Source organism: Haliotis rubra, unplaced genomic scaffold (genome assembly GCF_003918875.1).
Source record: "Haliotis rubra isolate DU_JTF1 unplaced genomic scaffold, ASM391887v1 Scf120, whole genome shotgun sequence".
Lineage (NCBI taxonomy): Eukaryota > Metazoa > Mollusca > Gastropoda > Lepetellida > Haliotidae > Haliotis > Haliotis rubra.
Window position 1 is genome coordinate 1,043,374 of NW_025765115.1, and position 15,718 is coordinate 1,059,091.

Here is a 15,718-nt window from a genome sequence, read left to right on the forward strand (position 1 = left end):
TTACGCACTATTCGGAACAATCTGCAGACCAATTTGCCCTCATGAAAACGTCCGGACTACTATGCGCCTACCGGAGTGTGTAATTGTCTAAAACATTTGTCTGCAAATAAATCCGTGTTTGATAAGTGCGTAATAACTACAGGCTGACTGCAATGAGACGGTTTGTCTTCAGTGGGATGGCATTATACAACCGTAAGCTCGATGGACTTTCACCGTATTTCAATTTCCACGTCTCCGACATCCTATCGGTCAAACAGCCTGTAGTTTCTGCTTGTTCGTGTACGCTCCTTTATATATACTTAACCCAGCATGGAATCGCATAGAGCTCTGTTCTTCTTCAGGATTATGTAAACGTCCTATGAAAGGATTAAACTGACACCCTGGTTTTGTGTAGTGGTGGAAAAAATACATTCATTACAAAAATTACATGTCATTGCTTTCAGATTATAATCCTGAACAAGGCAATTCACACCGACCCCAAAGACAAGACTAATAGGGGTGAATATATCAACCTTGTTGTTCGTGAGCACAAGTGGTGTTTAAGAACAGGCAAAATGCTCTTTGCACATCACACCTCCTTTCATTACATGGATTCTGATTCAATGGATATCGGATTTCGGACATTTGAAATTCTTTATCCCATTTATTCATTACATGTAAGGTTTTTTCCACATTACCTTTAATGTATCCATTCATGTCTAATGGGGCTAGGTCAATTTTAACCTATCGATGTGTGCAGTATGCAATAAATTCTGTGTTCAATCGTTTAGACTTATTATTCAGGCTGCATGTGATTCCCATCACATTAATGGAAAATGATTAAAGCACATCACGCTGCTTTCAGTAAATCCTTGGAGCTCAATGTAAAATTGTGTAAAGCTCGTTTACAATGATTACAAGGGAACGTTTACAAGCAGAAAATTGCACTTCTCCTCGACACTGTGGATATGAATTATTTTGAAGCATTGTTCGGGGCACAAAGCCAGAGACTGAACTGCTACGTATTTTCCATATTCACACATTTGTATTTCTTAATTAACAATTGGAGTTTGACTGTGGCCCTTTGTTGCATGTTGTTCCTGTGTAATGGGGAGCTGGTATATTCCATGTGGTTCACTGACCAGACTACAGGCTCCAGGGAAAACATTAGCCGCTCCTGCTTGTCAGGGTATTAATAAATAATGTCCAATATAGCTTAACGGTTCCGGGCAAGGTGCCTCTAACGCTGAATATCGAAAGTGTTTAATACCCGCTATATATGTGTCTATGTACATAAAGAGGAAGACAGAGAGTGAGAGAAAGACATGTCCTTAAGTCACATTCTTGTATTATTTTATGCAACCTTTCAATTAAGAAACACAAATGTAATTTTAATTTGTGATATTCTGAGCCTAGAAATCACGAAACAAAAAGAAATACACCGAGCTTGATGGTTATTCAGACAACTCATCTGACACAAATACAATTCAATCAGACAACAGTCTTGTTTTCCACCCTCATCCAGAACAAAGTCAGATCTGTCTCGGGCCTGATTGTCCACATAGTCCCCTATACTTCTGCTAATAATATTCTCTGTAAATATATTTGATGGTAATTGATTTCACAAAATAACTGAAAGAAAAAGCATGGAGATAATATAATATAAGCAGCTACTATAACATCTCGGTCCCTTCACTTAATCATGGTACTTTACATTCACTTTACATTCACTTTACATTCACTTCGCGACACACACGTAATTGTAGCACGTAGGCGCACACTGGTGCCATGGTCAGTTTCTGAATATATCGCTTCTAATCAGTTTTCAGTTGTAAGGAGAGTCCTCAGGCTTTTTGATGGGGGTGTACCCGTGGTATTTGCGCTGGACTAAATGTGTTTACCTGAACTTATGCATTTGTAGATACAGCGTAGTTTCTTACCATTTAACTTTTAGATGTAAAAGGTGTCATGAGATATACCACCATGCATCGTAATGAAAGGTGATCACGCACACAGACCCATTCAGCGCACACCTATGTTTTGCCTCCAGGACAACTCTGTAATATATATGTTTGCCTTTATTCCCATAAGTATTATACAATTTAAAATGACCTGATCATACTTCATGTAGATATAGGGTTTCGAAACTGAGAGTCTGGAAACAACATAACACGTCAGAACGTATTTGGAACCAATTCGACGATCCCGTTTTAAGGGTGCTTTATGAATATATACATGAATACCGTACATATATTCTGAGAAGGAGACATAAATGCACCTATAAAAATCATATCTGCAGCATATCGGTGATTGATAATGATCGGTAACAGAAACTATGGGCCATTTGGGATTGATATACATCAAATGATTTCAGGAGTCCCGGACACTAAGACCAAAACACGAAATTTAAATATGTCTGCTTTGGCACTAATCGAGTCAATCTAAAGATACTCTAAAACATATCACTTTGACATTTCGAAAGTCAAGATTGCAGACAGATTTTAATCTACCAGTTCACAAAAAATATATAAAATGCACACAATCTGAAATGGCTATTTGGAAGAGTAGACGTATCCCGATCATGAGAATAAACACAAGATTAAAAAGGGTCCACCTCCATTCCTTGTGTTCAGATTCACCATGTAATCTCAGAAATGTTCTTGATTATCTGAAACACACACTTCCAGACACACACGTAATTGTAGGCGTACGTAGACTCACGTAGGCGCACACTGGTGCCATGGTCAGTCTCTCTGAATATATCGCTTCTAATCAGTTTTCAGTTATATGTAAGGAAAGTCCTCAGGCTTGGACTTTTTGATGGGGATATACCCGTGGTATTTGCGCTGGACTAAATGTGTTTACCTGACCCTGGAATGACTGCATTTGTCCATAAAGCAGAGTCTCTTACCATTTAACTGCCAAGCAAGCTTTATGTCATTTCACTGTATGAATATTGTATTGGACAGATCATGACTGTTATTGTTGGTTTGGTCATGGTACAGTTAACTTGCTGTACTTCAGTATAAGGATTACAATGAAATATACTGTACTCCTATATTTGTACATTCATGGCCATAAGTTGTGCAATAGTTCATCATGTATGTATACTTGGTTACGTTGTATAAAAATCGCTTAGGTATACATTATTGCAGACAGGAAAATTGTGAATATAACTATACCTCAAACACAATGGTCATCTCAATAATTTGCCTTTGTTTCTTTTACTTGTTTGTTTTTGTTTTGTTTGGTTTGGGTTTTGGGTTTTTAACGATGTACACAGCAATATTATGGCTTTAGGACGTCGGTCTGTAAATAATCAAGTCAGATCCTATGATTGACATCATGAGCATCGACCTGCGCTCTTGACATACCATGACATTCATACAAGTCGGCACCCCTGAACATGCGGTCTCGTTAGTCTTACGATAAGAATGGGTTGCTGAAGACCGGTTCTTACGCGGATCTTTGAGGGGTCTCCCATCAAATTTAAGCAATGAAGTAGTTTAATCGAATCAATATATTTCTGTTTGAAACATGAGTAGTCTGGAAATAATGCGCATATCAGCTGATGTAAAAATACGACATAATCGGAGTCTTTTTTTCAGAATATGGCGATGAACTTCTGTGCATTCCTAACGTTATGGATTGTGAGTGTCAAGTTATATAACTTGTAACAGACACTAAGTAACCCATCTTTCAGCGTGAGTTCTCCCATGGGAAATTCCTGCTACTCCTCAGAAAACTTTCCTGTCAAGTTGTATGTCACTGAACACTGACGGCGCAAGTTGCTAATTCTGTCAACCACTGGTTGAGTATTTGCAGAATGTCGTAAAATAGACTAGTATTCCTGACGCCAACCTGAAATTCCATCAAGTTACTGTATGTGCAGGTTCCTTTCGCTCCTCATCAAATAATACGCGACACAGCGCTGTCAATAATCATAAAAAATCTGCCATTACGACTATACCATGTGACTGTGGATCACTATGAAATAGTGATACTACCAGGTGATTGCGAAAAGGTGATCATATCCTGTCCCGCTTGCAGCAACCATCACAAACACGTACAAAGGAATGTCAAATGGCTATTGTTGACTTAAACACGCGAACATATGGTCCAAGTCAAAATAGGCAATTGCATCGGTCATAATTCTTGTCACTGATGTGCATGGCTACCACAAAAAAGAAGAAAGTTAGACAATCGGCACCAATCTGTTCCCGATTTAGAAACAGCTTTGAAAGTTTCACTAAGACCATGAATTGAATGACCCTCTTTGAATCTTCTGAAATGTACACATCAAATATAAAACGCAATTGCCTGGGAATAACAATCAGTCTTGAGTATCAGAGACAGATTTCACTGGGCGTAGAAAACAAAATGGTTGTGAAAAGTGTATGGATATGTCAATGAAAACCAGGCATGACACCAGGTGTTCGCTAAAAGGGTAAACATGTTCTGCACTACCAGAAGGTACTCCCACTCAAAAAGGTAATAGCTTGCCTGTGCCTAATGCCTCTTGAAACTGCAATATTGCTCGTTGTACATGAAGGTGAAGATGACTATTGGAAAGTTGAAGCCATTCTTTTGTTAATCTGAATCTTTAAGCATCGATCCATACATGACACAGATGGGGCGTTGTTACTGGTCTCTATTATATCTAGTTCAGGTGGGTAAATCCGTGGAAGGAAATTGACTGCTGGACCATTACAGGACCATATTATATGCATATACTGCAACTTGACCTTCTGGGTCAGTTCCTTAGTTTTTAATATGCCTATCTCAGCAGTAATTCAGACACGTATGCATAAAACATGTCGTCTAGGGTTCTCTGTGGCTTTAATCAGATATATTGCAGTACATGTGAGATAATGCTTCACAGACATGAACAAAATGTCCACCAAATGTAACATGATGGTTCAAAGAGATTGCGCGTTTCGAAAAAAAGCGAAATTGGAATTTATATTCAAATATATTTTGACAATATAACAATCATTGATATAGTTTTCCAATAAATTTAAACAATGATTAAATATTGTTTTGTAAAAGGTATTGAATACGTGTAATTACATTATTAATGACAATGATTAAATATTGTTTTGCTGAAGGTATTGAATACGTGTAATTACATTTATTTTATTAATATACCTGGATTTAACCTTCTCTCCCACACGGTAGATAAGTCCATGGCCAGACGTTGTCATCATCATTCTCACTCCGATATGCATGTGGCCGTTCTACATCAGCTGGACAATTATCCATGTGACATGGTTTTCTATTTTTTTCAAGAAAAAAAAAAGAAATATCCCAAAGTATTAAATGCCTAATTCCCAGCTGTGCTGATGGTGACGTGATGTCCAACACCGTTTCTTACAGATCTGATTTGGGATTATCAAGGGAGATAATTCGTGCAATTTACGCTTATTTCACAAATTGTAGTCATCAAACGGATGTTGGGGAAGGTTTTTGTCGGACAGTGATCTGAACTATACCGACCTGGGGCATGAAGCACAATTGCTTGTCACATTCACTCATTTACAATGTCCATAGAATGTCTGGAAAACAAATGGCCTCATCGAATATTTACCAATGCTCTACATACGCCAGGATGCCAGTGTTCTACCATTCCTTCAACACTGCTACATCTCTGCGGCATTGACAATCCATCACTGTGCATTTCAGTGCTTCCATCAAAAGTATGTATGTGGTGACATGGTGTCTGTTGGTTTTTCTTCCAGATCCAATTTGGCGAGTTAAATCTCAATTTTAAGCTTCTTCATCAAAATGGAATCAACAGCTCAGCAGAAGCTCACTGTGAACCTTTTCACAAATTCACATTGTTATCAACTTGTCGAAAGTAATGGGCTTGGATTTTTTAACTCAAGATCATTTTTTAAACTAAATCTACACAATATGTATTAGTTCCTCACAGTTCCTCGTGTCCTCAACAAGAACGCAAAATGTTTCTGACCATGGCCACTCATGAGCTGAATCGGCAGCTGTGGCCTTACTGTTACTGTGATCAGAGGCCATATAATATTTATTATATGGCCTCTGCTGTGACACGAGGTTTTCAGCTTTGCTCAGTGCTATTATGTCAGGCATAGTTTATTCATTCCCGATTAAATACGTATTTCGTAGCAATACAGGCAAGACATTATTGCAAATACTAGTACACTGGTTGTTTTTTACGCAGCTTACTTCAACATCCCTACTGTCAAAGACCGCTAGATGATTTTAGGGATACGAAATGTGGATAGCATTCTCGTTTCAGCATGTGAAAAAATGTGGGGATTCAAACGTTGTCTGGTAAGATGATAGAGGCACTAGTTTCTATTAATAACAAATTTAGTTTGTTGAAATATTGGCATAACAAATCATCCTTGCAATGATGCCTATAACATGCTAGTATTTAACTTTGTTTGACTTCATGAAGGCCATTACTCATGGTATTGCTTGTATATGGCTTCATCCAATGTTTTAGCAAGGGTGATCCTTCTTGGTACAAGGTAGTACAAATAAATAAAAGATCCATTGGTCTTTCACCATATCTTCTCTCGTTGTTTTTATATATTTGAAAGGATATTGTAAGAAAGTGAACGTAAATGAAGAAAGATTCATGTCCACTGGAAGGTCACTAAGAGCAAATATTCTTTTGTAAATCTGGAACAGATGCATGATGTCTCTTTCGCATCGTTTAAGGGGAGACATGTAACAAAGGTGACCAAAACATGGTCCGATGGCAGTTCCTATTTTGACTTGTATTTCCCTCGCCCGCGTTTGTTCAGGTGCACATTTGCCTTATTGTTGCATGTGTTTGTGACGGGAGAAACACCCGGCATCATCAATTATTACAAGGGATTAACAGGCATGTGCCTATAATATAATCGGAATCCAATATGGGTGTCTACTTTAATCAGGTATTTCTAATGATCATGGACGAGCATATAAGAACGAATAATACAACTGCAATGCACGCACAAGGTAATTAGACATAAAATAGTTTGTTCGATTGTAAATCACTTCAAATGACACTGTTTTGAACTAACACTACAGTGTTCTCCAACTTTCTCCTACACTAAGAGAGAGCATCTTCTGACAAATTGAAGAATAGTATCTAAAATGTATACACTCAGTAGAAAATGCTGATTTCTAATCATCTTTTGCAGATGAGTCGGATGCCTTGATGGAAATGAGATATTTCGACTCAGCGGTGTATCGGAGATCCTGTGATGTTCAACATATTGTGTTTAATTGGCAATGCTAATACCTATATTTAATGATACTGTACATAGGAAATGTGATGTACTTCTATCAATAGTTTGATATGATAGATGTGATATGATAAGTGTTACATGTAGCTTCATACATCGGCTACTTGACCTCGATTAGCAAGAGAATACCAAATACGGCATTGAGCACAATACAGGAGACACTGCACATCGAAATATAGTAACGTACAACTGAAATAGACATAGATTAAGTTCGATCTATTGCGCATCTGGCGCTGAATGTACATTGTGTCTAGACTACGTGGAGAACAGTGACAGCCAGCTGATATTTATCACATATTACTTACAATTAATTCCCACTTGATTACTGTTGGATCCTATCACGTGGATTATTCTTTTACAAAGATACCAAATCAGCATGACGTGACGAGTTCATTTAATAAAGGCATTCATCCAGAAAACCCACCTCATTGTCTAGAATATACCCACTGATAGTGGTAGTGTTGCAAGCTTCATTATGGCAATGACTGAGAGAGTCCGCGAGGATTTATTACTCATTTGCTCTGAATGAACGGCAACAGTGATGAGATAGTTCTTAAAGGTTCCTTTCTATAACGTTAAGGAGACGACCAGTCCTACTATCATGGTATGATCCAAGTAAGTCAAGATTTCATGATTCACCTGTCAATTTCAAAAAGAAGTTCAATGAGTGATTGGGTGCACTCAGAAACCAAAGAGAAAGAATGTAAATTGTTTACTCATATTGAATACAACATGAATTCACTACTACAGAGCACATAGTAATGTTCTGTCATCCAATGACAAAGTGGGGGCCAACAGTGTTGAATAGTGTTTCAGTTCATGTTTCAATAGGGGAGGAAAGCATAGTGAGGCGTGTATTTGCACATTGCTTTACGCCGCACAAGCACTACACGAGCTTTATAACGGCGCATGTATATAATCCAGTCTGGACAAAACAATTCAATGATCGATATTGTGGGCAACATTCGGATACACTCCATCAACCAGGTGACTGACCTTATCCAAAGGGTCGTTTCTTACAAACAACTTATAGTGTTTGTTCTCACCCGCATGCTCCACGGGAATGTACCTGTCAAAGCGTTTGTCGAAGGTGAACTAGCTCAGAACGAAGACGAAGAATACGTCCAAACAAAGACTTGGAGCTTTGAGTCCATGTATACACAGACGACCTCCCTTCACGGTTCGTTTGAGCGTTTAATGCACTATAATTAACAAATACAATGAACATACAATGAGGGGAGTTTCCGGCTGAGACAGAAATGAGGTGAGGGACTTCCAACTCAGCCTTGGGTCGTTTACAACGATCGGCACATCCTGCTCGTGCTCGCGCTCTTCCTTACACAAGGCAGTCGCTATACCAGACTCACTGACAGTATAGACGTCAACATGTATATAGTAACAGGAAACAATGGACAGGCGAAGGGAAAACAATGGACAGAAGACGAGACAATTACATTACCCGGACATGGGGCATCATGATGTGATGGCCGACGTATTGGGATAATCCATTAAGGATATTCGATTCCGTTATTACCTTTATCTGTACCGAAAATTGGAATATCAAATAGCGATATTGGTATAGGTTTGTTTTTTGAAAAGATGGTGACAATGGAATTATAAAGGAGGATGTACAATTACTGCCCACTAATGAACTATGAATGTCATGGTATGAATCGTTATGTAAACAATTGCTAGATCACAGCATGTGAAACAGACAGGATTTCCTTAACAATACATGACTCTAAGTTGTACAAAAGTAAAGTGAGTGAGTTTGATTTTACGCCGCTTTTTAGCAATATTCCAGCAATATCGGCGGGGGGACACCAGAAATGGGCTTCACACATTTTACCCATGTGGGGAATCGAACCCGGGCCTTCGGCGGGACGAGCGAACGCTTTACCCACTAGGCTACCCGACCGCCCCACAAAAGTAAAGCGTCCAAATGGTATAATTCATAACATTACTACGTTGTCAAGACAGAGTGGTATTAATTCCCTCTGCGACAAAACGTACATTAAACCCCTGAGTATTGGTATTATTCTGACACAGAAAAGAGCATAACAGTTGCCAGTCTAAGACAATAACTCATGAACAGCGGATCCTTGCACCCATTGGGGGCACAAATGTGCCTAACTATACCATCATATGCTATAGATATATTGCACTGTATTATGTACATTGTGTTCAAGTGTTCATTATATAATGTTGCAATACAATGGTAATATTGAGGTCATTGTTACATTTAAGAACTCTATACGTCATTTACATTAGGTGTAAACAAGCGTTCCTTTCTCAAATGGTACTGTACAATATGAAAATGGTGGAGTTACGTTATTAAGAAAATACTGTTTTTGTCTATGTTTTGTCCTGGGAGAAGATTCAGTTCACGTCCCAGATCAACTTGAGCATGACCGCGGCTCGACATACCCTTCCCTGTGGCACTTATTGCTTAATCACACTGTCTCGTATTTCGGTCTTATTTTGAATTCCATTATTTTCTCATCAGCAGTCCGATATGACCCCTGATTTGACCTTCATACAGCCAACCACGATGGATTGTCCTCCGCGCCAAATAACCGTCAACACGTTTCTACTTCTCACAGGATTTGACAACACAGTATTGGAAACCTCATTCTGGTGTTTCATTTCACGTGTATTCGATACTCATTTCAGGAGAGACAAACTGCCCTTTTTGACATATCTACTGAAAATAATATGTAGTTCTGGGCTGATGCTGAAATTAGTTCTTTGTTGATGCTGAATTTCCAGCAGAATTTAAATCCTTTTTCTTGCAAACCAGAAAGCACGATTAACTGAATTCCGAGAAAAGTGTCAGACCGTGTACCATCATTGTACGTAGACACAGGGCAATGCAGTTCATTACACATGCGAGAGGATCAATAGTAAATCTGATCAGTCGTGAGACACAACTCGCATAGAGTTTAAAGAACTGCTTCAGGGAGGTATTATGCTGCTGTAGGGACACTCCTCAAGGTACCGTTACGAATATCAATTAGTTCATCAACGTACTCCAGGCTGCGCCTCGTCTGAAGGTAGTAGGTGGTTTCTTAATCAGGAGATACTTCCCCTAATTCAAACCATTTACATTTGAACGCCCATAACAATAAAATATAATGACCACACGTTGGGCACTTGGCCAAGTACTTCACTTCAAATCAAAGGAGAAAAAGACACGTGTTTGATCCACGTCCGTGTTTTATTGATATTCTAAGGGATGCATGACAGAATCTTGAGATAGCCCAACAGGGGGAGTTTTATGGAATTCCCGGTCAAATGTCAGAATTATCTTTAGGAGTGTTGTACTTACTCTGCAATGAGTGTTTTCAAATATCACGAAGGTTTTGTAATTAGGAAACAACCTGATTCATCATGCTTCAATCCTTCACTCTCTATCAGCTCGATCAATGGCTTGATGACATTGTTATAACTCCCTTGTGTTTTATAAGCTTTGCCTACCATGGTAACCAAGAGGCCTATTCTCAACGTTACGACGAGTATCGCCGACTTTCCCAATCGTTAATATGGGGCGACCCATGGCGGAAAGAAGATGAAAAAATGATCCTGTTCGATAGATCAATGCTCGTTATCGGATAAATCTATACACGATATCACACACCAAAATATAATCTGTGTAACGTTGCATCAGTTCAAACCATACTCCATCACGTACTACTGTGAAAAACACGACAAAATGGCGTGAAATGGTTATCAATGTTTGTTCTATGATAACGAAATATGTAAACTTTGTAGTTGACGGGGTACATGTACCTTTCTTGACACAAATCATCATATTGCAATATTACTCAGTTCACAAAACATCATTTTATCAACGACTCACACACGTCACAGGGTACCGCCCCTTACCTGCTAATAATAATTACAATAGGCTGTACCTTATGAACAAACCTTATTCTAAATATTCATATGCTTAAGTAACAGGCTCATTGCCCTAACAGTATCAGACTGACTGACTGACTGAGTTTGGTTTTACGCCGCTTTTAGCAATATTCCAGCAACATCACGGCGGGGGACACCAGAAATGGGCTTCACACATTGTACCCCTGTTGGGATTCGAGCCCGGGTCTTCGGCGTGACGAGCCAACGCTTTAACCATTAGGCTACCCCACCGCCCCAACAGTATCAGAAGAACACAGATATGACAAAGATTATAAGTGGTCATGTGAAAAAAACATTAACTACAACTCCTGGAAATAAACAATAAATACATTTTCCACTGAAACGTACATCGATCAGGTTGGATCTATTCCAAATATAGTGTAGAAAGAACATGAAAACAACTCACCTGCCCACAGACATACGGTCATGAAGAGGGTGGCGGACGCTTGAGAAACAGAATCTAACATTGTAATCCAAAGACGGCACTTTTATAAACAGAAAAGAAATCATCCAGAAAATCAGCTTGGCTGTTTAAAACACATCACTGGCAAGCCTTCATTACATTTTCCTCGATTTCCTGAATGCATAGACAGTAGCGTAATTAGTTGCAAGGCAAGGGTGAGGAGTGTTGATTCACTGCCCAGTCGTCCCCCGCGGTACAATGATCCGTGATGATAATGGCAGAACGGTGTAACACACAAACTCAAAGATCACTGGGGGTTTGGTACGGCCACAGACACACGTAATGAAGATCAGCTCCTTTGACATCTGTACAAGTATACAGGGGTAGGCTAGCACAAACTAAGTAGACCGCTGGCTTTAAAATCTCTTAGGTACGATTTAAATTACCAGTTTGACGATTTCCGATAATGGATTATTCTTGCTTAACGGATGTCCATTTTAAATTATCGATACTATGGGTGATTATTCATTCCTGCTGCTTCACACTTGATTCACATTTGCCTGCAATGAAACTGTCCACTCCCTGGCATCTACCATTAAGTTGTACGTAATTATCCCGTACTGGTGATGTAGCATAAGATAGAAGGGACAATGTACATCCATTTACATACAATTGACCACTGCTGATGAGGCATATGTGGAATAGCTTGTACTCGGAATGGCTTTCCGGACTGGTCAAGTGGTCACCTAAGAGTTCTCATACATCAAGGCTGTCACAAGTCTTGTTCTTGGGCTCCAAACACCTTCTCTGACGCATTCAGATAATCACCGAGTGATTAAACCACCATCGACGATACAAACTGCACCGGTGTATATAAAACCGGCCTCTTGAATCCTTATACCACTTTTTAAGTGTACGTGTTGGTACTATATATCCTTCTTTTATTGAGACAGAACATGTAGAGTATTCTCACACATCCTTTCGCAAATGTCCCTTAGGAGGGGAATCCTATTAGGAAAACGTGAAAATCCATCTTCGTGCCAAATCCATTTCCTTAAACAAGACCTGCTTGTTTTTATAGCAAATAAGAAAAGAGGAAAAGCAAAACTGCAAACAAATATCACACACGCCACGAGATCCAGTCGTAAACGACAAAGTCCTACAATACACTATCCTGAAAACTTGGCAACAATCGGCTTATGTAATTTAGGGGACTGTTGTCAATTGATGTGTTGTATTCTGCAGTATATCAACGTTCTCAGCCGATGGTGTTTTTATTGCAAGAAAACTATAAATACCCGAATTGGTTTTCGCAATGTAGAATACTGAGCATTGCATCTAGCATTTTATGTTCATATTTGTTGTACCGTAAATGGGACAGAAATAATCACAGAATGCCTCTTATCAAGGATCAGGATTCCGATCACATTTAGTATGCACAAACACGACACAAAAGCTATGTGAAATACATTAATCTGTGGCTCTTATTTCAAGCTGACATGCCTTCCCAGTGAAGAAAATTTATGTCTAATTGAAATTTTCCAATTCACCTTAATATCAGTTATGATTGCATTGAGTCATCACATATATGACCTTACTGTCAGTCTGCAATTCAGCCTCGAGATACCAAATGTTTTCAGTAATTACAAAACCCAAGAAAGAACGTTTAATTAAATTCAAAACAACCACAATAGCAGACAAGCAGTCTTCTAATACGATAAATCACCATTGGGCTGGTAAACTGAGAGCAAAGATTTTGATCGTGTCGGTAACTCATTGACTCCTGCCCTAGCTCACAAATTTATAGGACCCTGCACTTCACCAGAAAATGTCGATCGACAAATTCACCCGTTCTATTGGTTCGTAATATCCTGCTACCAGGATTCAAAGAACTTGCGCATGTATACAACTGCAGTGACAAACCCGTCTCGATTGTAGATTATTGATCTACTCACAACATACTAAGGCATCCATGCTTTCCATGAAAAGCTTCCACGGGGGATGTGTGTAAAATAGCGTTCCGTTCTGGACGTTTGCGCCTGTAAATGAACTATTTCCTTGCAAAGAAGCCTCTTGATATAACAATACCAGCGTATTCCTTTAGATTCGGGCACAGTTTATCCAACAGAGCCGTGCTTCCCGTTTGTTTTCAAGCATCCATTTAGCACCGTCTCTTTATCTAGCGTCGTCTTTTTGTTCTGCCTTTGCAAAGAGAGGAATATCATTCCGTTATGTTTCTCACCGGGAAAATGCGGAGTCACGCATAGCGTAATTCCACAGCATCTGTAATCCGATGGTTTAGCATGGGCTTCCCTTAGTGCACATCTCCTATCGAACTTTATCAATTTAAAGGGAGCACACACCAACGATTCCAGGCGATCAATTTCTCCTGGGGTCTTGTTAGATGTATCCAAAACACTAGAAGGCTCTATCCTTGGCGATTGTACCAAATCCAATAAACTGAGTAAGAACTCAATCGAATTCAGCCAGATTTTTCATCAATTACCAAAGACAAAAGTCTGATCTTCAGATGATCGAATGGAATAAAACACAGCTGCAAACAATGAAATACTGTTCCAGCGGTATTAAAAACTCCAAACAGGTCAATATAGGAATTTTGATTTTCTCCAAGACTGATTCTTTGATTGCAACTGTCTCCTACGCTGCTTTACCAGGGAATAATGAGACAGAAATACACTTAGAGGATTTTAGATTTGAAAACCTGAAACCACTCTTAGTGAAAAGAATCGAAGACATTACACAACTCCTGCGGTGCCTTATTTCGATTTTCTACCCCAATAACTTAGTGCTTCATACACAAGCTCCAGTGACTTTGAATTTATAATTAATTAATAAAAAGTATATCCTATTCACGAACGTAATCCCGTTTGATCAACCTCCTGAAGAAAAAGCACAATCACAGCTGTAGAGGAGTATCCACAGAAGATCAATTTATATCAGCGCCGATTGATTCCCAATAGCAAGACTGGCATTTCAGGATTCACACATGAACTCTCCATGCGTTAAACATTATTAAGAGGTTAAATCACAAGTGCCTCACTTAATGAAGACATTCCACTCAAGATAACCTTAGTCCACAGGTATCCAGAAAAGGTATTTGCACCCTGTAGGGGAGATTGACTATTCCTCACATGAATTGTCCCATCTATAACCAGGGCTGGAACAACTTATCCTGCATCCTAAGTCCACTCCTTAGGGGTAAGGCTACTCAAGGAGCTGAGGAAAGAGACCGGAATCTCCTTTGACCGGAATCGGGAAAAAATATCCGTTGATTCCCGTCACTTTTTTCCGCTTTGATGTGTATCTTGGACCACTCGCAGCAAATTCGTCCGCCACTTTTTTCCCCCGTTTTACATCTGCGCACTGTGATTCATTTGCCGCTTCGAGCTATATGATATATTACTTAATGTTTACCGCCCCCCTCCTCAGCTGCAGTGCCACCAAACATTAACTCCCCGCCCAGTAATCACATGCTGGCATCAAGACTGCGGCTATGTGACTTGCACCAACTGGCGGCGTATGGCTACTACCACAGCAGCAGTACCGCTAATCGAGTCCCCAGGCCTATGTTCAGCGCCTGCCGAACTGCCAGCATGCATACCACCTCCGCTATGTCCGAAGTGTATCCTATCGCGACAAGCTCATCCTTCCACTAACCCAGCCCAGACCCACACCGTAATTACCGCCACGTGGATGTATCACAATATCAGGCTGTAAGTACCAGTGTCGGAGCGCCACGGGAAGAAGATGTAATACACGGTTTATGTCTGTATATCCATCCAAAGGATCCGAGTTGTTCTCGTCTATTATATTCTAGTAGTAATGTATGTCACCACTTTAACTGTCAAATAGCCATTACCGGTTTCTTCACCTACTAACAAACACACAACAAGTGAAAATATTCTTTAGCTATTTTCTTTGGCTTAAACATGTTTATGTTTTGTCTGACTAGGCAACACTCATGCCTGTCTATGTTTTGAAGCTTCTCTTTTCCTTTCGTGCTTCAAGTCGATCGACAGCCGTTTGCGTACAGGGGAATTCTACCTATATTTGCTTGGAGAAATAAGTACCAAAGCCGAATATGGCTGTAACGGTTTTGAGTCGTAATAACTAGGTGGATGAA

At 39.6% G+C, this 15,718-nt stretch overlaps 1 protein-coding gene across 1 annotated transcript in view; it reads right to left on the bottom strand.

Annotated features, from left to right (window-relative positions):
* The window catches only part of LOC124263326 (hemicentin-2-like), an 86,707-nt gene extending 71,484 nt beyond the window's left edge, over window positions 1-15,223 (bottom strand). Inside the window, exon 1 of the mRNA XM_046697908.1 lies at window positions 11,578-15,223. Within this exon, the coding sequence (XP_046553864.1) occupies window positions 11,578-11,638 (61 nt within the window). The 5' untranslated portion in view covers window positions 11,639-15,223. The remainder of the gene's footprint in view (window positions 1-11,577) is intronic.
* Window positions 15,224-15,718: the final 495 nt, after the last annotated feature.